This window comes from Lithobates pipiens, unplaced genomic scaffold (assembly GCF_037356315.1).
Source record: "Lithobates pipiens isolate NorthernLeopardFrog02 unplaced genomic scaffold, aLitPip1_a1.2 Scaffold_18, whole genome shotgun sequence".
NCBI classification, from domain to species: domain Eukaryota; kingdom Metazoa; phylum Chordata; class Amphibia; order Anura; family Ranidae; genus Lithobates; species Lithobates pipiens.
In genome coordinates, this window is record NW_027507758.1 from 337,420,870 (window position 1) to 337,446,105 (window position 25,236).

A 25,236-nucleotide genomic window follows, 5' to 3' on the forward strand; every position below is an offset into this window, starting at 1 on the left:
CACGGCGGGTAGAGCGGATATTCTAACAGCGTTATTCATACCCCAATTGTTGTACTTTCTAAAAAATTGACTGGTAGTGGTCCCACTTAAAGCATTCTCCATTGTTACAACATTTCGCTCCTTGCTATGCCATGCCAAGAATAAAGCTGGAATTACAGCACCCAAAAGATTAGGGGGGCATAGCTTTGCCGAATCCATGGCTGTATTACTTAGCAGGACAATTACAGCCTATGTCCAATGGTCTTACAGTAGTAGACTCTGCTATTGTCCTAGGCAGTGATTGCAAATTGCAAGTGATGTTGTATTGCACAGTCTCTAGCTCCCCACCAGTTATCCTGACCGGGCATCATAAACTTAGCCTTATATGTGGGGAAGAAATAGATGGGATTCCTAAGTCAGCTGTGCTTAAGGGATGGAAGCAATTGGCTGGGAATGGTAAGAGGATTCACATCAGATGTCTGTTGTCATAGACTGGGCCACATAGATAAAGAGTGTCATGCTGCAAAGATTGACCAGCAGCTGGCCAGTTTTCCCAGGACAGCAGGGAGAGAAATTCAGATTTGTTATTTTCAAAGTCAAAGCTTTCCAGAGAAAAGATTACCTGGCAACAGTGGGCATCACACAAAGATTTTGCAACAACAAATTGACAAATAGAGAGATAACTGTGTGCAGCAAGCGGTGTGTATTGATTTTGTTGGAAAGAACACTTTCCCGAATACAGACTATCCAAGCTGGTGAGAAATGCTTGGTAGAATTGTATTGTGTTGTATGAATGAGTAGCTAGTTCCTAGTTGATGATTTTGGGAAGGAAGCAAGGAAAGGAAGAAAGATGTGCTGCTACGGCCATTTTTGTACATTTTTAGAGCAAATATAATTTTTAGCTACCATTTGGCAGGTAAATGAGTTTCAGTCAGTAGCTGGGCTTTTGCTATTTAACCAACTATCTTGCCTAATTATTTCAAAGGGGCGGATTCAACAGGAAGTGAAGTTGGCAGGCAATGGAGAGGAGCAGGAAGTGAGGGCACATATAATCATATGCTTGGGAAGATGACATAGAGCTGCAGAATGGAAGACCTGATGGAGCAACTCCATCTTGCCCATCTTAAAGCATGCATCAGCTATCAGAACTGACGGAAGTACCCAATTTAAAGTTATGCAACAATAAATTGTGTACGTTAAATGCTTAAAGCAGAACTTCACTTTCTCATCCAACATTGACTATTTTTAATCCTTATGTTGCTGGCATTCGTACATAGACTACATCATATTTATGGGTTTTAAACTTTTTTCTTTTTCTGTTTCTTCAGTTACCTCCTGGTTTCTTGCCAAATGACATCATGCATCCCAGGAGTCTTCTGGAAGGGACCTTTTTATGAAATAAGTTCAAGTCCTGGAGTTATGGGCATTGTATTCTGCCCATTGCTTGTGATACACTTTGAATGTGTACTATCTTTTTATGCATAGGCTTTATACTTTACATCTTATGAATATTTAAATATATATTTTTTCATTAAAGATTCTCTTATAGAGTTTTTAACATATGTATTTTTTTTACATGTCAAGATAGTCTCATTTTGTACATTTTGTAGCTTAGGTGTTGTATTATAGGTAGACTCTTTGCTTCTCACTTGTCATCTTCACTTCTGTTGATAATTTGTAACCAATCACCTGATTTAAATTGAACACATTGCTGATTGGAGAGGCGCAGGAGTCATGTGATAGTCTTATCTATAAAATGTTCATGCTTTTCAACATAAATGTGTGCTTTGAACAAGGCTTATCGTCGAAAAACGTGTCTGCCGCTGACTGCACTCACTGTGAAGCCTTTACAATAAATGTGCTTGAAGTTTTGGAGTTGCCGGCTGCTTTTTTTTCTCGACGACCGTTTGTCTAATGGTGTGGGGGAGGACACCTTGGCTTGGACACCCTGATTGCAAAGTTCCAAAGTAAGACTCTGTTTGCCACTGTTCTGAGCCATACAACCTTAGGATTGAATTCTTGTGGAGGAGAGGTTTCCTCAGATAAGAGCACCCTCCTACCTGAGCTAAGGACAGATGGATGCCAGGAAGTAAATGCATAATGAGTTGTATTCCCCTAATATTTTAAGAAAAACAACCGCACCACAATGCACATTAGTCAGAAACCATGCGTTGCATTGCAATGCTTGTATGACAGAGCTGTGTTGCCTAAATGCATTGTGGTGCCATTGAAAATGAATGGCATCACAAACACACATAACATGTTAAAGAGGAAGTAAACCCTGATGAGTTTACTTCCTCTTTCATTCCCTGCAAAGGCAAAGCATAATGGACTACTATGCATCGCATAGTAGCCCATTATGTGTCACTTACCTGACACAGGAGCCAGCGAAGTGGCCGCTGTCCCCTGTAGTCCGCCGCATCCATCTTGTTGGTGGGGTCTCGCAGCTCCGCCGCTGTCATTCGGCGAAGCCGTGATGACGTCACTCCCGTGCATGCGCACGGGAGTCGACATGCGCGGCAGCTCCATTCTTGGAAATGCCGCTGTCTACGGCGCATGCGCCATAGACAGCGGTGCCCGTTTTCGGGCAAATATCTCCTAAACCATATAGGTTTAGGAGATATTGCTTGGACCTACAGGTAATCCTTAATCTAGGCTTACCTGTAGGTCAAAGTGGTTTGTAAGGGTTTACAACCACTTTAACAAGCATTACTGCAACACACCAGATCACAAAAATGTTTGGGCCCTGAATGGATGGTGTAAACACAGTACGTGCATGTCTTCATACTATCATACACTGGAATATTATGCGTTTCACAAATGAGTCGGCACAAACATGCAACAGGCTGATCATACTGTAGGAAAAAAATTTTGTTTCTGTTAGATGCTAACTTATATTGCCACCAGAAGTGGTGTGATTACTGAGGGCAGAGCAACAAACACACACACGCCAGTGTCCTTTGTGTGCATTTCCCCTGAGAGCCAGTTCACATGGAGGCAACACAACTTCCAACATGACTTTTGGAGGCAACTTGGACACGACTTGTCAACACGACTTGGGGCGACTTACAACACGACTTTAAGTCGCTCCAGGCCAGGCGACTTTGGCCATGGCCAATCAGAGAATGAGCTCTCAAGAGGGAACTCCACACCAAATAAAAAAAACAAAAACAAAAAAAACGGCATGGGTTCCCCCTCCCGGGAGCATACCAGGCCCTTAGGGCCCCTATCCGAGCACGCAGCCTGGCCGGTCAGGAAGGGGGTGTGGACGAGCGAGCGCCCCCCCCCCCCCCCGACCGCACCAGGCCGTGTGCCCTCAAAATGGGGGAAGGGGCGCCCTGTGGCCCCCCCCCCCCCCCCACCCCAAAGCACCTTGCCCCCATGTTGATGAGGACAAGGGCCTCTTCCCGACAACCCTGGCCGTTAGTTGTCGGGGTCTGCGGGCGGGGGCTTACCGGAATCCAGGAGCCCCCTTTAATAAGATCCCGGCCCCCCACCCTATGTGAATGAGTAATGGGTACATCGTACCCCTACCCATTCACCTGGGGAAAAAGTGTCAACAAAAAACGCAACACAAGTTTTAAAAGTAATTAATCAGCTCAGGGGGTCTTCTTCCGACTTCTCCGCTCTGTTCGGCCTCTTCTCCCGCTCTCCGGCGTCTTCTCCCGGGCTCCTCCGCTGTCTTCTTGGAGCTCTTTTACTAGCAGAGGAGTCCAGTCTCCTCCATCTTTCTTCCCTCTTCCGATGTTGACACGACGCTGTCTTCCGCTGAACTGGCTTGTGCGACGTGCGCGGCGACTTATATAGGCATAGGGCATGGTCACCGGGTGATGTCACACGGTGACCCCACCCCTTTATGGGGTCAAAGTTCCAGCATGCCACAGGACATGACGTCAAAGGGGGCGGGGTCATCGTGTGACATCATCCGGTGACCACGGCCTATACCTATATAAGTCGCTGCGCACATCGCACAAGCCAGTACAGCGGAAGACAGCACCGTGTCAACATCGGAAGAAGAAACAAGAGAGAAGAGGGAAGAAGGACAGAGGAGGGAGGAGACCGGGCTCCTCCGCTGGTAAAAGAGCTCCAAGAAGACAGCGGAGGAGCCCGGGAGAAGAGGCCTGACACCGGGAAAAGAGGCTGAACAGAGCGGGGAAGTCGGAAGAAGACCACCGGGGCTAATTAATAAATTACTTTTAAAACTTGTGTTGTGTTTTTTATTGACACTTTTTCCCCAGGTGAAAGGGTAGGGGTACCATGTACCCCTTACTCATTCACATAGGGTGGGGGGCCAGGATCTGGGGGCCCCCTTATTAAAGGGAGCTCCTGGATTCCGTTAAGCCCCCCGCCAGCAGACCCAGACAACGGCTAGGGTTGTGGGGAAGAGGCCCTTTGGTGCTTTGGGGTGGGGGGGGTGCAGGGCACCCCCTTCCCCAAAGCACCAACCCCCCCATTTTGAGGGCACGCGGCCTGGTAAGGTCCAGGGGGGCTCGCTCGTCCCCCACCCCCTTCCTGCCAGGCTGCATGCTCGGACAAGGGTCTAGTATGGACCTTGGGGAGACCCCCACGCTGCTTTTTCGGCATGGGGGGGTTCCCCTTAAAATCCATATCAGACCTAAGGGCCTGGTATGCTCCCGGAGGGGGAACCCATGCCGGATTCTTTTAATAAATGTGGTGTGGAGTTCCCTCTCGAGAGCAGATTATTCTGTGAGAGTCGCCTCAATATAGATGGAGATCCGACTTGGAGGCGAGTTCCATTGAAATCAATGGGTACCAGTCACCTAGAAATCAGATAGAAGTAGTACAGGAACCTTTTCTGAAGTCGGAGCGACTTCAGTAGTGTGCAGTAAGACGGCTCTCATTCACTTACATTGATTTGTACATGTAGTGTGACTTGAGGCGACTTGGGGCGACCTGAAGTCGGATCCTGAGTTGCCCCTGTGTGAACGGGCTCTGAGAAGAGTTATAATTGCTACAATGTAATTATTCATTTACAGTAGTGTAGATAAAAAAAGAAAAATAATAAATAGGATTCATAGCCAAGTATTTTTATTTTATTTTACTGATGAATATGTTTACCTCCCATTACCAATGGAAGGATCCTATGTCTACACTGCTTAAATGTCATATTCCCCCTTAAAAGGAAGAAAAAAAAATGCATTTATTAACTTCTTTCCTACAGGAGCCTGCAAGCCTTGCCCCGCTGAATGGACTTTCATTTAGAAATCTGAATGGACTAATGGCCATATACACGATTCGAAAATCGGACGACAGATCGTCCTTTTTTTGCATGCTAGTCGCATATCGAAAATGGAGAGGTTACTAAAGTTACGAAAAGTCTCATACGACAGAATAAAAAAAATAAATAGACAGTGATGTCCTGCTTTGTAGTGTATTTATATTGTATTTTCAGGCGACAACTGTACTGATTAACCGTTTGCCGACCAGCCATCGTCATTATACTGCGGCAGGTCGGCATGATCCCACAAACCGTCGTAGCTGTACGGCGGTCCCCTTAATTGGGATAGCAGGCGTCCGCTCTGCGGGGGTGCTGATGGCCGGGGGTCGCGATGACACATGGAGGAGGGGCACTGAATATGTTACAACCTAAATACATGGGTAACCTACAACGTGTTCCAGAGGTGAATTTCTTTTCTGCAGGGAATATCCCATTGCAAGGAAGGATTTTTTTTTACCCAACTAGAGTAAATTGGATCATGCTTTATTAAATTTTTTTTGCCTTCCTCTGGATCAACTGTGGGTATAGGATAGTGTATATGGAGGTTTTCGATTTGTGTGTGTGGTTTTTTATTTATTTATTTTTTCCCTCTGTTAGTTGAACTGGATGGACTTTTGTCTTTTTTCAACCAGAAAAACTATGTACTGTGTGAACATTATATGTCCCTACACAGATGCTCCTTAAGGCAGGGCTCGACAAACCCCGGTCGCCAGGTCGCATTTGCGCTAGATTTCGTGTCCTGGCGACTGGGGCAACGCTGCTGGGGTATCCTGTCTCCATTTGGACCCCGAACTCCGCCGCGCAATTCCATCGGGCCGCGCCGGCCAGTAATTGAGGCCGCGGCTTTGCGGCCTTCTAAAATCTTTCGGTAGTCTGGCGCCATCTTGTGGTGGATGTAGAAATTACACCCTATTCCAATAATGCTAATTCCTAATGGAGTGAAGCTCCCCTGCCTGTTTTTTGCCCAACGGTGAGTGTGGTGGCTGGTAAATGGCTTCTCATTATATTATATATATTATTAAATTTATTAATTTATTTATTAATTTTATATATATATATATATATATATATATATATATATATATATATATATATATATATATATATATATTTTTTTTTTTTTATTTTTTTATTTTTTTTGTTTTGTAAAAAGTAAAAAAAAAAATTATTTTATTTAAGGAAAAAAAATATATTATTTGTAATCCTCCCTGCTTGACCCCTTTCACAAGGGCTGTCTGATCAGGTTCACCTGTCAGTTTTTCAGGCGGACCTGATCGAACCCTTAGCAGGGAAATGGCAGTAAATGAGCGGGAATATGTCGGAAATAATAGTCACATTCTTTTGTTAACCACTTCGTGCCCGCGCTATAGACGAAAGAGGTCTACAGCGCGGACACCAATTGCCGGGAGGGCGTCCCTAGACATCCTCCTGTTTACTTCCCCTCTGCACGCCGCCATGGGCGAGCATCGGGGAAGTTCTGTGTTGGCCGTGTCCCTTGGATACAGCCAATCACAGATCATGCTAAATGACCAATCACAGCGGCCATTTAGCACTCGAGCGGTGTGTCCAATGAGAGGTGATCTCATATGTGGGGGGCTGGGGGCTATCTTCCCCTCACTCGTCTCCATGTCAGGCCAGGGACAGGTCCAGATCGCTGTCACCGACCTGGCTCCTAACTTTTTTAGCTGGCTCCTAGATTCCAAGCAAATTTGTCAACCCCTGCCTTAAGGTGTAACTTCACTCTCCCAATCATCTTTATTAATCCCTATGCTGCTAGCCCTAGTATATAGACAGGAAAGTACATCATATTTACTTGTTTTAAACTTTTTTCAGTTACTTCCTGGTTCCCATGCTTAGGCAAAAGATGTCCTACATCCTAGGAGTCTTCAGAGGAGGAGGGTTTTTTCAAGCTAAACTCACCGTCCTGGCTGCATGCCAGAGCTCAGTGCAGATGGATTCCAGGTAGTAAATGCTAGAATCATTTACTCAAGGGGCTCACAGGGGGGGGGGGGGGGGTTTTCAAAGTTATTTCTTAGAAAAATAAAGCATGGAGACATGGATGGATAGGGGAGTTTGCTTTGAATATTAAAAATGAATAGTAGCATTTTTGGTTTGTGGTACTCAGATGCAGTGGAGTTCCACTTTAAGCAAGCCTATCACAAGCCCGGACAATACAAACAAAAGCATATGAAGAAAAAGAAAAAAATGCACACACAAATGGAAGTTACCTTCCGACACAAACATGCCAACAAAATCTTGACAGATAGACACCCCTTTCACACTGGCAACGCCCAGCCGTTAGCGCTAAAGCTTTCAAAGCGCTTTTCAGGTGTTTTGGAAGCACTGCCCATTCATTGCATCCCAATGATACTGCTTGCAGGACTTTCCGCAAGCGCTCCTGTCGCTGTGTGAAAAAACACACTACAATGAATGGGAGGTGCTTTTCAGAGGCTATTTCTAGTGCTAAAGCGCCTGAAAACTTGTGTGAAAGTAGCCTAAAAGACAAGATTGGTCCAGATCCTACTGCCTCCAAAGCTTCCTACTGGTATTATGGAATTATTTTCATGAATGACCTCACTGTTTACTAGGGGTTGGAATTGGATTTATCCAAGGCTACAATTTCCAGTAAAAGTCAAGATGAGCACATTACCTTAGCTTCCTATATCACTGAACTATTGGTTGCTTTGACAATTTAAGTTTTCACAGAGGTAGCCTCTTGTACATTATGAATTAGTTTGAATTGTCCATGTTTTTGAATTAATTTAATGCCAGCCTTAGTGCAATACTGATAATGCAAGTTATGGTATGCATACAGCCTACATTTTAATATGCATACCACCGGCACTCAAAATTTCTAAGCACAGAATTTGATGCACAATTGCACATGCAACAGGTTAGCGCAGTAGAGCGCACTGTGCAAGGCCATCATGAATTCCGTGAATCCTAAAATAAGCAAACGTTCTCACTGGAAAGAAAAATACAGGACTAGGGACATGGATTACTTTAGGATTACTAGTACTTGGAAGTTTGGGAGCAGCAGCTTGTAACAAATACACCAAGAATAGATGGAAAAATAGCAAAGAAAAATGTAATGGTAAAACACTACTTTTTTCCAATGTGCCAACAAAATGGAATGCATAGACCACAGAACTGTACTTACTCTTTTTCAACATCACCATCACTTTCGTCCGCGCTGTCAACATTCCAATTTTTAAAACCTGAGCCTTTCTTGGACTCTGATCTGCCCAAAGCTAAAACAAAGCAGAGCCAGTCCATATATCAGACAATGCAAGTGCAGTTCTAATTGACAACAAAGAAACTGGTAGGTAAACCATTTAGTGCTAATTGAGAGCACTTCCACAACTTTTCAAGAACTCAAGGCAACAGTAAATCCTTACTTTTAGTAGATTATCTGAAAGATATTTTTAAATTACAACAACTTCAGTACTTTATACTAAACAAGCAGGTTCATTTTACAGTAGTAACACTTTATAGAATTTAATTATGTCCAATTCTCTTCCTCACCTCCTCGATCAACTGTCAGCACATCCCTTCTCCTTATTTAATTTAGATAAAACTCACACTGACCGTGCCTTCCCTGCAATTTGCCACATGACAACATCTGAAGGCTCAGCCACCAATCCCTGCATGCTAGGGATGGTGGGGAAGAGAATCACTTGAAGAAGCAGCAAGTACCCGGTTTTGATCCACCCGAAGTCCCTCCCCCCAATCATCTGGGGCATGTCACAGGTACTAGCTCCCTCTCCTGGTCAGATCACCTTGGAGATCTGACTGAAAGGTTGCCCTCCTCTCTCCCTGCAACTTTTTGGGATGAATCACAGGTCCCAGGAGGCTGCAGGTCTATTCACAAGGCACAACGCAGCTCCTACATGTAGCCGGCTGTGAAGCTGAAAGTATTCACAGCCGGTGTCTTGTCTAATAACGTCCTCCATCGGATAGTGTCTGCTGTGTACTGCGCATGCGCAGTACACAGCAACACAGATTCCGAAAATTGCAGAGGATGAACGCCGCCTGCGCCGTGAGTCCAGGTTCTAGCCCCACTATCCAAGTGGACATAGAGTAGGAATAAAAAAGAGCCGAGTGCAGCGAGGCCGAGCCCGAAGCGTGGCGAGCGAAGCTCGCCCGCGAGGGGGCCCTTTAATACTCACAACCCTATGTCCGCTTGGATGGTGGGGCTACCACCTCCACTCACGGCGCAGGCACCGTTCAGCTTCGGAAATTTTCCGAAGCTTCGTCTGCTCAGTACTGCGCATGCGCAGTACGGGGCGGACGCTATATGATGGCCGGACACTATACGGCAGAACACCGGCTTCCCACAATTAACATGCCAGTGCCAGGATCCCAAGATGGACAAGGAAGCGGTTCAGGTAAGGATGACGCTGGACCCCTGGACAGGCAAATGTCCTTTTATTAAAAGGCATCGGCTACAGTATTTGTATTTTACAGATTGGATTATGCAAAAGTCTACAAAATATGGGATACTTTTTTTTTTTTTTTTTACTACAAATGGCGGCGATCTGTGATTTTTTGTGGGACTGCGACATTCAGATTGGGCACTTTTTTGGGACCCTTGACATTTATAGAGTGATGAGAGCTAAAAATAGCCACGATTACTGTATAAATGTCACTGGCAGGGAAGGGTTTAACACTAGGGGGCGATCAAGGGGTTAAGTGTTCCCTAGGGAGGCGTTTCTAACTGGGGGGGCAGTGTAGCGACTAGAGGAGGAGCGAAAATGCTGTTCCTGATCACAAGGAACAGCAGATCTCTCTCTGCTTCCCTGTCAGAACGGGGATCTGTCAATGTAAACAGACAGATCTCCATTCTGGCTCATTGAGGAGCGATCGCGGGTGGCAGTCGCGGCACCTGCCCCCCCCATAGCTCCTTAAAGCAGCCGATGTATGATGGCGTTTTGGGCAGGTGTGCCAACCTGCCGCAGTACAACTGCGGCAGCTGCTTGGCAAGTTGTTAATATCAATTGATGCCGGGAAATCTAGAGAGGCCACCACCAACCACACTGATTCTATACAGAACATGCACTAGCAGAAACTTGTTGAGCCGTCTGAGATCCAAGATCAGGTAAACATTGCCATTTGGCTTTGGAACCGTGAAAAGGTTTTAGTAGAAACTGAAAAACATTGGACCAGAAGACTTAAAGAACATTTGAATAAAAGAGGAAAATGTATGAAAGAGACCTCTGCACATTGTACAAAGCATATAGAGATTCTAGTATGCTCTAAGGGTGAGCCGCAGGTTTGGTCATTGCTTGGGAGGTTCAGCTGCAGTGGGAAGAGAAACATTTAGCAAAATGTGACAGTTTCCTGTTCAGCCAGTTGGCAGTTAACCTACTGTAAGGTCCCTTTCACACAGGCTTTCCAATCAGGTCCGCCTGTCAGTTTTTCAGGCTGACCTGATTGGACGCTCCATTCACTCCTATGGAGTGGCGGATGTCAGCACGGACATGTCCTCTGACATCTGCTGCCATCAGATCTGATCCTGTCCGTGAATCCAGACAGATGGTGACCCTATTTTCCATCCATCTGGTGGATTGGATGAAAACAGACAGGTGGCCCGTCCTCATTCAATCTCCCCATAAAGGAAAGCAGAACCAAAGGTTTGGCCCCTGCGTGGGCTAATTTTGTATGCTAATGAAAAAAAATGAAAAAGATTTAGCAAAAAAAAAAAGGGGGAGAGCAGAACTCTGACAAGTCCATCTCTGCATAGTGAGCGGAGACGGACCTGTCATCCGCCTGCTCAGCGGAGATCATCCCCCGCTGAGCAAAGCAGAGTCTGTCGGGCGGATGGCTGTGTTTAAGGACCCTTAAGCCATGCCCCCCCCCCATTTGTCAAATGTTCTTTCAATTTTTCTGGTCTAACGTGCATAAGGTTATATTTCCTCTTAGGATCAAATGTTACATTCACTCTGTGAAAGGCAATAAATGGAAATTAACATTGGTGGTGGTGGTGGTGGTGGGGGGGGGGGGGGGCTTCCATTATCCACTTTATGTGAATGGAGGAATCTGTTTTTCAGGCAGTGGGCCAAACAAAGAAATACTTAGGTACACTGAGGCGCTTCTAAACTGCCGGTAAAACACTGAACGCTTTTGAAGAGCTTTCCCTTCATTTCAATGGAGAGGGGCGTTTTTTTTCACTGCCCTGCCAGCGCACTGCCCCAGTGTGACAGCATTCATTAATTTTAATGGAAATAGGTTTTTGTGAGCTTTTCAGGCGCTTCTTTTAGCACGAAAGTGCCTCAAAAGCTCCTCGGTGTGAAAAGGGGTCTTACACTGTAGGGCGAGTTTTAGTCCCAGGATAACAAGGTGACATTAAAAAAGGAGTAAATTCTTTTCATTCAGAGGTGAGACTTATAAGATTTGCAAATCATTGCATTGTGTTTTTAGCTAGATTTTTCACATAGTAACGACTTTTTTTGGAATTGGAGTTGTAATTTCCTTTATATGTGGATAGGTATTCAAGTGAACACACCACACTACGTACATAAACAGCCTAAAAAAAAAATAATGGATTTCCTTCCTCCCTACTTGCATACTTTAGCCAACATTCACCTTTAACCACTTGATGCCCATGCTATAGCCATACATGGATGTCCTCCTGTGCTCTGTGATCACGATCCCGGCCCCTGACAGCCAATGACAGCTGATCACATGATGTAAACAGAAGTCAATCTGATTCTCCCCCCATGCCAACAGCGTGAGGAGAAAAAAGAAAAGAGCCAATTACCGGGTTGTGTAAACAGAACATCGGTCCCATACACTGACAGCTACTGCTGCTAAGCTGTGCCCATCAGTGCCAGCTACCAGTGCCCACCAGTACTGTTAATCAGTGCCCACCAGTGCCAGCTACCAGTGCCCACCAGTACTGTTAAGCAGTGCCCACCAGTGCCATCAGTGCCCACTAGCGCTGCCAAACAGTGCTGCCTATCAATGCCACCTACCGGTGTCTATCAGTGCCCATAAGTGCAGCAATGGAGAAAAATTACCTGCAAAATTTTATAACAAACTATGAAATTGTTTCCGTGTCAAAATTGTTGGAGATTTTTTTGAAAAACACCTAGTAGTGATTAAATACCAAAAAGAAAGCTCGCTTTGTGCAAAAAAAAAAAAAAGGAACATTTTATATGGGTACAGTGTAGCATGACCATGCAATAGTCATTCAAAGTGCGACAGCGCTGATAGCTGAAAATTGGCCTGGGCAGGAAGGAGGTATAAGTGCCCAGTAGGCAAGTGGTTAAAAACTGTGGGAAATCATCACTATAGCAGGAACTACATACAGGGGACCAATGTCCCTTCCTGTTTTCTGCTCCATCAGGCTACAATTCCCATAATGCAATGGAAACTCATGGACACTATGGGTGTTCATTTGGGTGGGACTGTGGACTTTTGTGGCAGATCAGTGCGCCTTTCAAGACTGGCTCCGCCCACATCACTGCAAACTGCTCTGCCGTCCCAGGATTGACAATAGCTTTATAATGCATTATGACATACTAAAAAGGACACTTGCACAGCCTGTAAATCACAGCCGTGGATGGACTGTCAGTCACTGTGTGAAGTTATGGTAGGCGAGACAGGCCAGGCATCTTCTGGCATGTCACTCATTTAAAACAACACAAAGTGAGGAGTGGGTTAGAACGAGTCTGAGATGCCCATTACAGCAAATGGCAGCACAAGTACATTGCCATTCACAGAAGAATAAACTATAGGGGATGATAAAAGACCAGTGGCTGATGAAATAGCAGTGGCCATCAGTTTTAGTAAATGGAAATAAAAAGGAGAGGAAAGAACCATTTTTTTAATGACCCCCAGCATGGGTTTTTGTGTGAGAGGATAACCGTGTATAAAAACAAGAAAACATTTAATAATGGAAATAAGAACAAAAATGCAAAATAGTTCTACCTGGAGTGGACCCTAAACAGTATTTTTATTATCTGTGTCCCATTGGGGATATTTTCCAGCACTTCCTGTCCCAGTGACACCTCACTATCATCACTTTCTGTACCTGAGACAGTGGTCACCAAGACCAGCAGAGAGGGTGAATCTTCCCAGCAGGCACGACAATAATACTAAAAATAAATAAATAAATAAAACACACAACACTGGACAAAAACCCACCCTGCACCTTTAGGCCTCTTGCACATGATACTCCTGTTTAAGCATCTACTTTTTCAGACGTAATTTCAGGCATTTTTTTTGCACATATTTTTGCGTATATGTGTTTGCGGAACTTTGCATGCACGCACATTTTCGCGTTCTGTACAATATGCAAATAGACATTTATGGACACTGGCATGCATGAGGTGTAAATTACTGATCAAAAAGGCAGATTTTTCTATTTATTTATTTTTACCGAACAATGCACAGCGCTTATTTGCACGCCTGTGTGCATAAGCACATGACAATTAATAGGCTGTATTTTAGCTCAGAAAAAAAACTGTAGTGAGTTTTTTTAAGCTGCAGTGTTCAAGAGGCCTACAAGTGGTTCTAAAGTTCATTTTTTACATTTGAATGCATTCCCTTTCCCTTCTAGCGTTATGTGCCTTCCATCAAAAAGTGCCCGCGCATGCGTAGGACAGAGGCGCACACCAGCTGATTTGGCAATCAGCTGGAGTAACGTGACCATAGCGCATGTGCATATCACAGGAGGCATTTTTTGACAGGCAAGAGAATGTCACGGACACTATTAAAAGCTATTCAAAGAGCGGAGGGACAACGTAGTTCTCATCTTGTGCCTCGCTGCTGAAGGGTGGGGTTTCAGCCTCTGCTCAGTCGCCTTTTGTCAGTGTTGCACTGTGGCTTTAGTGTCTTGATGAGCGCCTGTTGCCTGTGTCTAAGGGCGGTTGCAACACAGACAAAACCCGCCCCTTCAACAGCGAGGCACAATGTAACAACTACGGTGTCCCCCTCCGCTCTGTGAATAGCTTTCAATTGTGTCTGTGAAATTCCCTCTCCCATCGAAAAATGCCTCCTGTGATGTGCACAGGCACCATGGCCAAGTCACTCCAGCGGATCGGGAAATTAGCTGGAGTGCAGCTCCATCCTGTGCATGCACGGGCACTTTTCGATCAAGGGTACATATCAATAGAACACCAGCACAAATCCCAGAAAAGGAGGTCAAGGACCACTCTGTGCAATACTATTTCATGGAGAAGGTAAGTATAACATATTTCTTATTTTAGGAAAAATATAACATTTAAAACCACTTTAAAGCTGACCTCTTTGTTTTAGTAAAGCTTAAAGCGGAGTTCCATCCATATATTTGATTTTATTTTATTTTTTTTAAACAAAACTCAGACTATTACAGAATGTATATTATACAATTGTTACTCGTCATTAGTGCTTCATTTCTTATTATTTTAAAAATTACCTTTGGATTAAGCCTTCTTGGGCATTCCCTTCTTGCTTGTGGGCAGGCTAAACACACAAACATATTCTTCCAGGATACGGCAGAATGTATTCCCATTTCCCAGCATGAACTGCCCATTCTCACGCATGTGCAGTAAAAGTATGTAGCGGTGCAGGAAACTACACAGGTTGCCATCACAATGGGCATCGGAAGTGCCCGCCCCTTTGTGATGGCCAAATACTGTGATTCTAGCCCTCGGCGGTACCCACTGACTCCTGGGAAATGAAGACACACATCTCCCAGCAGCAGTAGGTTATTTGCTGCACAGTAATGTAAAATTATTTTTATAGGTGGAACTCCGCTTTAAAGTGGAGGTAAACTCCACCTTATTATAGGCTTACCTGTAAGTACAGTGAATATCTCCTAAATATGCACTGTTTAGGAGATACTCACAAGAGATGCTGCCAGTAACATCACCGGTGCATGCGCTCTGAAGGGACGGCATACCTGTGTCATCCCTTCAGAGCTCTGATGTCACTGCGGCCCTGACCATTCATACAGCCGGAGCCTGTAAACCTGGAAGGAAGGCCTGGTGAAGATGGCAGTGGTGGGGATCTGTGACAGCACTGAGTGGTAGGGATCCGCTTTACAGGGGAGTCTGTCATAATGTGCTAGTATGCGGTACATACTAGTACATTATGACTTAACCCTGCAGGAGGGCCTACTTCATTTTTATTTATGTGACAGTTTACCATCACTTTAAATAAGAAGTCTTGCCAATGCTAGGTGCATTCCTGTGACCCACATTCAGCCCGCTTCCTACTGACGCTACACAGCCAGTCCAGACTCATTGTCAGAATCTGCCCAGATGCCTGACTGGTAGCTGGTTCAGAATCTCAGTACGCTGCTGAGAGCCTGAGCCAGCTGCTCTTGCCCCATCCACAGTGATGAGTGATCAGCGGTCTCTGATCAGACAGTTGATGTAGAGGCAGCAAGGGACAGATGCAGCATTGAATTCATGTTGGGAAAGCAGGTAAGGAAACTATGTATTGGTTGGGGGAGAGCCCTTTTCATAGACACCATTACCTTGCCCTGCATGTTGGTGAGAATAGCACCAATGGAAAAAACATATTTTAATAAAGCTAAGCATTTTGCCATGTTCTGTAACATAGAATAAAATGCATGACAGCAGGGCCACCGAGAAGAATCTCTCAAGCTTTTACTCCAATTGGAATTGTCAGCACAGACTGGCATCTGATTGGTAGTCGTGAGGCATTCAATACAGATCTTATTCATGTGATAGTGCAGAGAAAAGCTTTGTTTCACTGTCCTAGCCTATCAATAAACCAGTAGAGAGTAGGCAAAAAACAAAGAGCAGAGTAATAATCCTGTTTTCGCACCAACTTGTTACACTCTGTTTACAGTTCTCTACAGAAAATGGCATGCGATTAAGGCCAGGTTTGCATTATTGCCGGAAAGCGTGTAATCACACGCATTTCTGCAGCTGCATCAAAAATTTGCTGCTTTTAAGCAGACACATGGGGGTGTCATTACCTTTGATGGCAACCCTATAAACTGAAATTCGGGATACCGTTTTCCAAACGCTAAATTGCATGGTGCCAAAGCATCATGCAATTTCCTTGTGGCTTTTTTTTTTTTTTTTTTTTTTTTTTTAAAGGCGCAGAGAATTTTTTCCACTTGGCCACGGGGAAAAGTGAAGATAAGAACCTAAAAACTTAAGGGTACTTTGCACACAATACTGCTGTTTGAACATCAGTATTGCTGGCGGAAGTTTCTTGCATTAATTTTGCACCTAAATGTGTAAAGTAAATTCTAGCTCCCAGAAAGCAATTCTAATCTATTCAAATTAACAATGTACAAAACGCATAAAATACTTACTGGCAATGCATAGTTTTTTTTTCTTAATGATCTAAATGCAGTTCATTTTTACGCCCTTTGTGTTCAGGCACATTGAAAACAATGATCTGCACTTACATCTCTAAAATAAAAAAAAAATAAAAATTGCGTTTTTAGACACAAGCGTGCAAGAGGCCTAAAGTGGATAACCAGCTTTTAGTGTAGTTAATGTCGTTTGTTTGGACCAATCTGGTACAAATTATTACCTTTACTAAGATGCAGTGGTTGGGAGTGCTTCTTAAACTGTATATACATACTGCATGCAGCGCTGTGATCCGGCAGTGGAATGGGAACTTCCCATACACACCCAGAACAAAACTGAGTCAGGATGAGTGATGCTCAGCCATTCACAGGCAGCTTTGTATTTTATGAATGAATACAAAGCTTCTTTTGACTGGCTAAGGCAGTGGCATGGGAGGGTGACGCCATGATTTCTGCCTCAGCCAACCACCCGAGGATGCTTTGTATTCATTCATAGAATACAAAGCTCCCTGTGAATAGCTAAGCAGCTCTCAGTCCAACTCGATTTTGTTCTGGGTGTGGGATGGGAAGTACTTACTGCCAGAACACAGCACTGTATGTAGCTGGGGCTCACAGCCGCTACAACTCAGTGAAGATGATAGTTTGTTTAGATCAGCGTGGTCCAAACAAACCATTTAAAGTTCACTAAAATCTGGAGATCAGCTGTAAGAGCTGCATTCATATCTGAAAGTCTGTATTGCACATTTAAACAAAAGGTGCTTCACCAAGCATATAAAAACTCTCACAGAGAAGCTTTGTATGAATGGCCATTCTTGCATGTATATTAGGGGGTGGGAACGATGAGTCACAAGTGCAATTTTGATAGGCAAGTGTACATATTGTAACATGCTGAATTTTTTTCTAGCGTATTTCTGTGGAAGAACATGCAAAAAATAGTATTTACAACATTTATACAAAATACATTGCTGGAAACTACCTACTGTGAATTTAAATCAGTTTAATGGTCACTGCAGTTTACCTCCAGTAAGAGCAGCAGTACAACTGCTTTATTAATGATGATTCTATATGCAAGATTAAGGGTATGGCCTAAACAATTTTCCTACCAACATCTATGTACCCAAATCCTGTTAAACTCAATCCATGCCCCCAGAGCCTCTGCGCTGCCAGCTCCCAGTGTCTGTAGATGACTGGCCTATGTAGACAGAGCCCAGATAACTTCATTATTGATGATTCCAGATGCAAAGTGAAAGCAAACGGTCTAAACAAATGTCCTACCAAAATCCACCCCCCCCAGCGACTGACCATAGATGTTGCCCCATGAAGCCAGAATCTGTAGACTGACAAGCCATGCTTGTATTGTCTGTGGACGGTGGCCGATGCAGACAGAAGCAGTGAACTGCCAGCCTATGCGGAATGAACTCATGGACTACAGGTCCATGCAGATTTTGTAGAGTTCCAATCTGCACTGTCAGTGCACCGCCAGCCAGGGCAGACAGAGCCCGTGCACCCCCCGGTGTTCTGTTGAAATAGCATACTTGTCAAAATCAGGCTCTGCACCTTTCTCTAATGGACCATAATATGTGTGTGTGTGTGTGTGTTTTACATCAGTGGTCCTCAACCCTGTCCTCAAGGCCCACTAACAGGCCAGGTTTGCAAGACAACCGAAATACATCGCAGGTAATATCATTTGATGCTCAATGATTGCAGTATTCTAGTCTGCATCTCCCCAAGGTAATACATAAAACCTGGCCTGTTAGTGGGCCCTGAGGACAGGGTTGATGACCACCGTTTTATATCACAGACTCCTCCACTTCCAGGGATGCTGCAGGCTGTGAGGACATGGGGCAAATAATTGTGGGCTAGGGGTACTCGAGCTCTGTCTGCCATCCATGAACAAATGGTTGCACAGGCCAGCAGTCCCGGGGATCTGTATGCGGGGGCTGGCAGTCTGCGGGATCTGTGTGCGCGACAGTTTTTTGCCAAAATAGCCAACTCGTCAAAATCTCCAACTACGTCACTTCCGGTGACTCTCTGGCAGCAGATTTTGACAAGTTGGCTCTACTGCCCATGCGCGCATGTGCAACATAACAGAAACCCCCGGCAGCTGTGGGTGAACTTGACGAGTTTTCAGAAAAATGCTTATTGACGTACCTTGCGCACTGCGGAAATTGGCAGATCTGAGGAAAACGCGTTGAGTTCTCCAACAGCTGCCAGGGGTTTCTGTTATTGTGTCAGTTGCACGTGCCAGTAGAGCCAACTTGTTAATAAACTGCTGCTGGAGAGTCACCGGAAGGGACATAGGTGATTTGGACAATTTGGCAGAAAACTGGCGGGGCACGGGCTTTGTCGTGCACACAGATCCCGCGGACCGTGCAACCATTTATTGATGGATGGCAGACAGAACTCGAGGACCCCCTAACCCACAATTATCTGCCCCATGTCCTCACAGACCCCCGACCATTGCATGTAAACATCTGGAGCAGTTACAGGCACTAGAAGCATTGCTATGCAATAACCTGGAGCACAGCATCCCTGCAAGTGGACGAGCCTGTGATGTAAAACAGACATATATTATGGTGCATTAGAGAAGGGGGCAGAGCCTGACTAATCCGTGCCCCCCGCCGATGGACGCTGTGAGGGAACACAGCAATGCTGCACACACAATACGAAGAGCCGTATACAGACAACACTCTCACCATCCAGAAAGTGGCTCTGCCCTCCTCCCGCCATCTTTCCTCTTACTCCATGCCAGACAACAAGCAGAATCCCGAAGAGCGCGGCTCCGGAGTCTGCAGACAGTCAGTCAGAGGGGGACATGTCACACAGGCCTCAACCGGGAGAAAATCCAGGAGGCCGCAGCTAGAGTGATAGGAGGAGCCTGACACACATACACAGGCCGGGAGGAGGGGGAAGGGGGGGGGGGGGGATTGCTTGGTCTACAGTGGTGGCTGGACTGACGGCTGAGCGCTACAATAGAGACAGCACCACCTGGGCTTGGGAGGATCACATTACAGTCTCATCTACACAGCCCTCTCACTTCCTATATATCAGCAATCGAGTGCTGGACGTCCCCAGGTCGCTAGAGGGACAGAGACATATAGGGACTGCTTTGTCCTTGCTTGCTATAGATCTGACACATTCTATAGAGCCCCACTTCTCGTGCTGACATTTCTGTATTGTGTAATAGATGAGAAGTGTAACATGTCAGGTCATCGATGGGTAGACACTTGTATCATATCTCTAGGGCAAGCCCTATATGTTAATAGTGGATAGAGTGGGGGAGGCCTCATTCACACTGGTACTGACATACATGACATTTGTAAACATATAGAAATGAAAGCATGGATCATTGTCACCACAATCCATGCGTTTTCAGCACACCCAGATAGCAAGCAATTGAGCTGCTAGTTTGAACGACTTGCCAGGCATTTACAAGTTTGTTGCTCAATTGCAGCAAGTCAGCGGCGGCTGCTGTTTTTTTTTTTTTTTTTTTTATGGGGACAGCAAACAAACACCCCCTCCCATGTTTTGTCGAACGGTGGCACCCCCTACCCCGGTACTTACCCCACTGGCTGCAGGCGGGCGGGCTCCTACGGGCAGCAGGCATGTTGCGGGCTTTTATGGACGTGTTGCGGTCAGCAGCCGAATTGCAGGCTCCTATGGGTGGGTTGCAGGCAGCGCCCGTGTTGCCAGCTCCCATGGGTGGGTTGCAGGCTCCTATGGGCACATCGTGGGCTCCCATGGGCGGGTTGCGGGTTCCTATGGCCGAGTTGCAGGCTCCTAAGGGTGGGTTGCGGGCTCCTATGTGTGGGTTGTGGGCAGTGGCCAGGTTGTGGGCTCCTATGGGTGGGTTGTGGACAGCGGCCAGGTTGTGGGCTCCTATGGGTGGGTTGTGGGCAGCGGCCAGGTTGCAGGCTCCTATGGGGGGGGTTGTGGGCAGCGGCCGGATTGTGGGCTCCTATGGGCGATTTGCGGGCTCCTATGGGCAGGTTGCAGGCAGCGGCCGGGATGCAGGCTCCCATGGGCGGGTTGTGGGCTCCTATGGACGGGTTGTGGGCGGCGGCCGGGTTGCGGGCTCCTATGGGCAGGTTGCGGGCTCCTATGGGTGGGCTTTGGGCTCCCATGGGCAGGTTGCAGGCTCCCATGTGGGGGTTGCAGGCAGCAGCCAGGTTGCGGGCTCCTATGGGCAGGTTGCAGGCTCCTATGGGCGGGTTGCGGGCAGCAGCTGGGTTGCAGGTTCCTATGGGTGGTTGCGGGCTCCTATGGGTGGGTTGTGGACAGAGGCCAGGTTGTGGGCTCCTATGGGTAGGTTGTGGGCAGCGGCCAGGTTGCAGGCTCCTATGGGGGGGTTGTGGGCAGCGGCCGGATTGTGGGCTCCTATGGGCGATTTGCAGGCTCCTATGGGCAGGTTGCAGGCAGCGGCCGGGATGCGGGCACCCATGGGCGGGTTGCGTGCTCCTATGGACGGGTTGTGGGCAGCAGCCGGGTTGCGGGCTCCTATGGGCAGGTTGCAGGCTCCTATGGGTGGGTTGCGGGCAGCAGCTGGGTTGCGGGTTCCTATGGGTGGTTGCGGGCTCCTATGTGTGGGTTGTGGGCAGCGGCCAGGTTGTGGGCTCTTTTGGGCAGGTTGCTGGCAGTGGCCAGGTTGCAGGCTCCTATGGGCACCGTGAAGCTCCTCCTTCCTCCTCTTAGGCATCCAATAGAATCATCTGTCTTTTCGGCTAATCAGATTCCACATACTAGTTTACATGTGGTCACAAAAGTGAGTACACCCCTCGCATTTTTGTAAATATTTTATTATATCTTTTCATGTGACAACACTGAAGAAATGACACTTTGCTACAATGTAAAGTAGTGAGTGTACAGCTTGTGTAACAGTGTAAATTTGCTGTCCCCTCAAAAAAACTCAACACACAGACATTAACCTCCCTGGCAGCATGATTATGTCAGATTTTTGATGCTCAAAGCGGTACATTGTTTTGCATGGAAATTTGGCATTTTATATTGTAGGCCTGTAATTCTTAGGATAACTCACTTAAATCTGTTCAAATAAGAGTAGACATCCCGAGTATGATAACGTTTGAAACACAAAATCATAAATTATAACATAATAAATAACTATAAATAATTATAACAAATAATAATACAATAATACTAACATTTATTCAATTACGTAATAAAAGAATTGTAGCTGCCATTACTATCAGTGTCTGATCACAAATATCCCCCCGCATCACTATCGCTCAATTTTGAAAGTGATTCTAATTTCTTATCGCTGTTTTCTAGCTGGTCTAAAACCACTTTTGACGTAAAGGGACACTTTTTGGTTGCTATGGACAATCTCAAGTTTCGAGGCAGAAAGAACAGTATACATAATATAATACTGCATGCAGGGAACTGGAGAAAGCATTACGGACAAAAAGGAGGTGAAATTATTTTATACAGTAATGTAATCTGTAAGATTACAGTGTACTGTATGCATTATGTGTTTTTAACTTTTTGAATTTGGTGCCAGGCTGCGCCCCCATGCGTTGGGAATGGAGCCCGGCACTGTGATACACTGAGCGGAGTACACAGCCCGTGGACACAGCGGGGAGACATCGCAGGATCCTGGGGACAAGGTAAGTAACTTTGCTTGGATGCTGCGATGGAATCCAGAGTGTGGCTCGGGGTTACCACTTTTGGTAGTGAAAATTCACCTCGAGCCACACTCGGTAATACCGCTAAGAAAGTTAATGTCAAAAGTGAGTACACCTCTGAAAATGTCTATATTGGGCCCAATTAACCATTTTTCCTCCCCGGTGTCATGTGACTTGTTAGTGTTACAAGGTCTCAGGTGTGAATGGGGATCAGGTGTGTTATATTTGGTGCCACTGCTCTCACTCTCTCATACTGGTCACTGGAAGTTCAACATAGCACCTCATGGCAAAGAACTCTTTGAGGATCTGAAAAAAATAATTGTTGCTCTACATAAATATGGCTTAGGCTATAAGAAGATTGCCAAGACCCTGAAACTGAACTGCAGCACGATGGCCAAGACCATGCAGTGGTTAAAAGGACAGGTTCCACTCAGAACAGGCCTTGCCACGGTCGACCAAAGATGTTGCGTGCACATGCTCAGCGTAATATGCAGAGGTTGTCTTTGGGAAATAGACGTATGAGTGCTGCCAGCATTGCAGGAGGTTGAAGGGGTGGGGGGGCTCAGCCAGTCAGTGTTCAGACAATACGCCATACACTGCATCAAATTGGTCTGCATAGCTGTCGTCCCAGAAGGAAGCCTCTTCTAAAGATAATGCACAAGAAAGCCCGCAAACAGTTTTCTAAAGACAAGCGAACTAAGGGCATGGATTACTGGAACCATGTCCTGTGGTCTGATGAGACCAAGATAAACTTATTTGCTTCAGATGGTGTCAAGCGTGTGTCGCAGCAACCAGGTGAGGAGTACAAAGACAAGTGTGTCTTGCCTACAGTCAAGCATGGTGGTGGGAGTGTCATGGTCTGGGGCTGCATGAGTGCTGGCCGGAACTGGGGAGCTACAGTTCATAGAGGGAATCATGAATGCCAACATGTACCGTGACATACTGAAGCAGATCATGGTCCCCTCCCTTCGGGGACTGGGCTGCAGGGCAGTATTCCAACATAACGACCCCAAACACACCTCCAAGGCGACCACTGCCCTGCTAAAGAATCTGATGGTAAAGGTGATGAACTGGCCAAACGTCTCCAGACCTAAACCCTATTCAGCATCTGTGGGACATCCTCAAATGGAAGGTGGAGAAGCGCAAGGTCTCTAACATCCACCAGCTCCCATATGTCATCATAGAGGAGTGGAAGAGAACCAGTTGCAACCTGTGAAGCTCTGGTGAACTCCATGCCCAAGAGGGTTAAGGCAGTGCTGGAAAATAATGGAGGCCACACAAAATATTGACACTTTGGGCCCAAGTTGGACATTTTTACTTAGGGTGTACTCACTTTTGTTGCCAGCGGTTTAGAGTTATTGAGGGGGACAACAAATTTACACTGTTATACAAGCTGTACACTGACCAAGTTATATTGCAGAAAAGTGTAATTTCTTCAGTGTTTTCACATGAAAAGATATAATATATAAAATATTATATATATATCAAACAAGGTTTTTTTTAGGTAAACCAAACCTAAGAAATGGGACATTAACGGTGCAAAAAATCAAAATTATAATCATAATAAAAGGTTTTTCCATACAAAATTTATTTATACAAAATTCATAAAAACAGAGCAGTAATCTGTATAATCATACTGAGGTTATATACAGCTTTGTGGTCCAATAAAAGGTAAAGTTGAGGTAGTTGCGATTGATTTATCCCGACATGTTTCGCTTAATGCTTCATCAGAGGATAAGCCAACTACCAACATAACAAATTCAAAAAGAAAAAACATAAATTAATTTCACAAAGTACATTTCTTTTTACACCATTAATACATATAATCAGCATATATAGTGTTTAAAAGACACGAGTAAGGCTCAAAAAGATGGAAATATGCTCACCCCCACTTTACCGACCCATTCGTAACCCAGGAAGGATTAAATAACTACCAGATGGATAGGGGAGTGCAGGGCAGCAAGTACAGCAGCCAGGCAATATAGCTGGAGAGGGCATAGACGGCGGCTAATTGGGACAAAAAGATTATACAATATGTCAGCATACTATTTATAAACAAGAGCTATTTTATTATTTTATTTTATACTATAATCAAAATATAGGAATATCCTATAGCCATTTTAATGTGTTTTATCTGGTATAGCAATCATTTTAAGTTATGCATTTTGCTTTAAATAAATATATTTTTTATTTAGTGGAGCCCAGTTATTATTAATTTAAAATCATCCACTTACATTCACTGACGATAGAGTAGAAATTCCTTAGTTTTTAATCCAAGGTTTTGTATTACAGCCACCAAGGTATGTAAAAAGTCCCCCTTCAGGTTAGGACAAGCCCAGAAAGATAGCTCACCCAGGCGGGCTTTGCAGCCTGTTTACAGGGTGTCTGAGAAAGAGAAGTATATTTAGCGTTGGTTGAAATATGAAAAGAGAAAGGAAAATCATTTTTAGCGATCCAATATTAAAATTACTAACCAGCTAATAGGTATGGACTTCCTCCTAGCACGGCTCCGCCACAATTGAGCCGGGTATCTGATGTCCCAATATATAACGCCGCCGTCCATCAAGCCGGTGTCTGACGTCACCGGCTCGATGCAGACGTAAACAGCGGTAGTGCGCATGCGCGAGAGAGCCTTAGGGGGAATCTGGAGACTACGTTTCCCATAATGCGTCGGTATAGATACCGGCATTCAGGGAAACGTTGAAGAGGGGATAGCCAGAGCACAGCTAAGGCAATGCTCCAGCCAGCGCACTCGTATTGCCCCAAGGCGAAAAAATACGTTAATGAATTATCCTCTGATGAAGCATTAAGCGAAACATGTTGGGATAAATCAATCGCAACTACCTCAACTTTACCTTTTATTGGACCACAAAGCTGTATATAACCTCAGTATGATTATACAGATTACTGCTCTGTTTTTATGAATTTTGTATAAATAAATTTTGTATGGAAAAACCTTTTATTATGATTATAATTTTGATTTTTTGCACCGTTAATGTCCCATTTCTTAGGTTTGGTTTACCTAAAAAAAACCTTGTTTGATATTTCTAAAAGGGATGAGGTGCCAATTAATGGGGTGCTGATGGAGGTTTGAATCATTT

General features: G+C 45.2%; 1 protein-coding gene across 8 annotated transcripts in view; it reads right to left on the reverse strand.

Annotated features, from left to right (window-relative positions):
• SENP6 (SUMO specific peptidase 6) overlaps positions 1-19,404 on the reverse strand; it is a 157,535-nt gene extending 138,131 nt beyond the window's left edge. For 3 of the 8 annotated variants that reach the window (XM_077487361.1, XM_077487362.1, XM_077487360.1), the window contains exons 1-2: positions 19,193-19,404; positions 8,379-8,469 (exon numbers count right to left, since the gene is read on the reverse strand). In XM_077487361.1, the coding sequence (XP_077343487.1) occupies positions 8,379-8,469; positions 19,193-19,226 (125 nt within the window). In that variant the 5' untranslated portion in view covers positions 19,227-19,404. Of the gene's footprint in view, positions 1-8,378; positions 8,470-19,192 lie in introns of those variants that run through there. The other 5 variants (XM_077487364.1, XM_077487365.1, XM_077487363.1 and 2 more) reach the window with 4 other exon arrangements.
• Between the last annotated feature and the right edge of the window lie 5,832 nt (positions 19,405-25,236).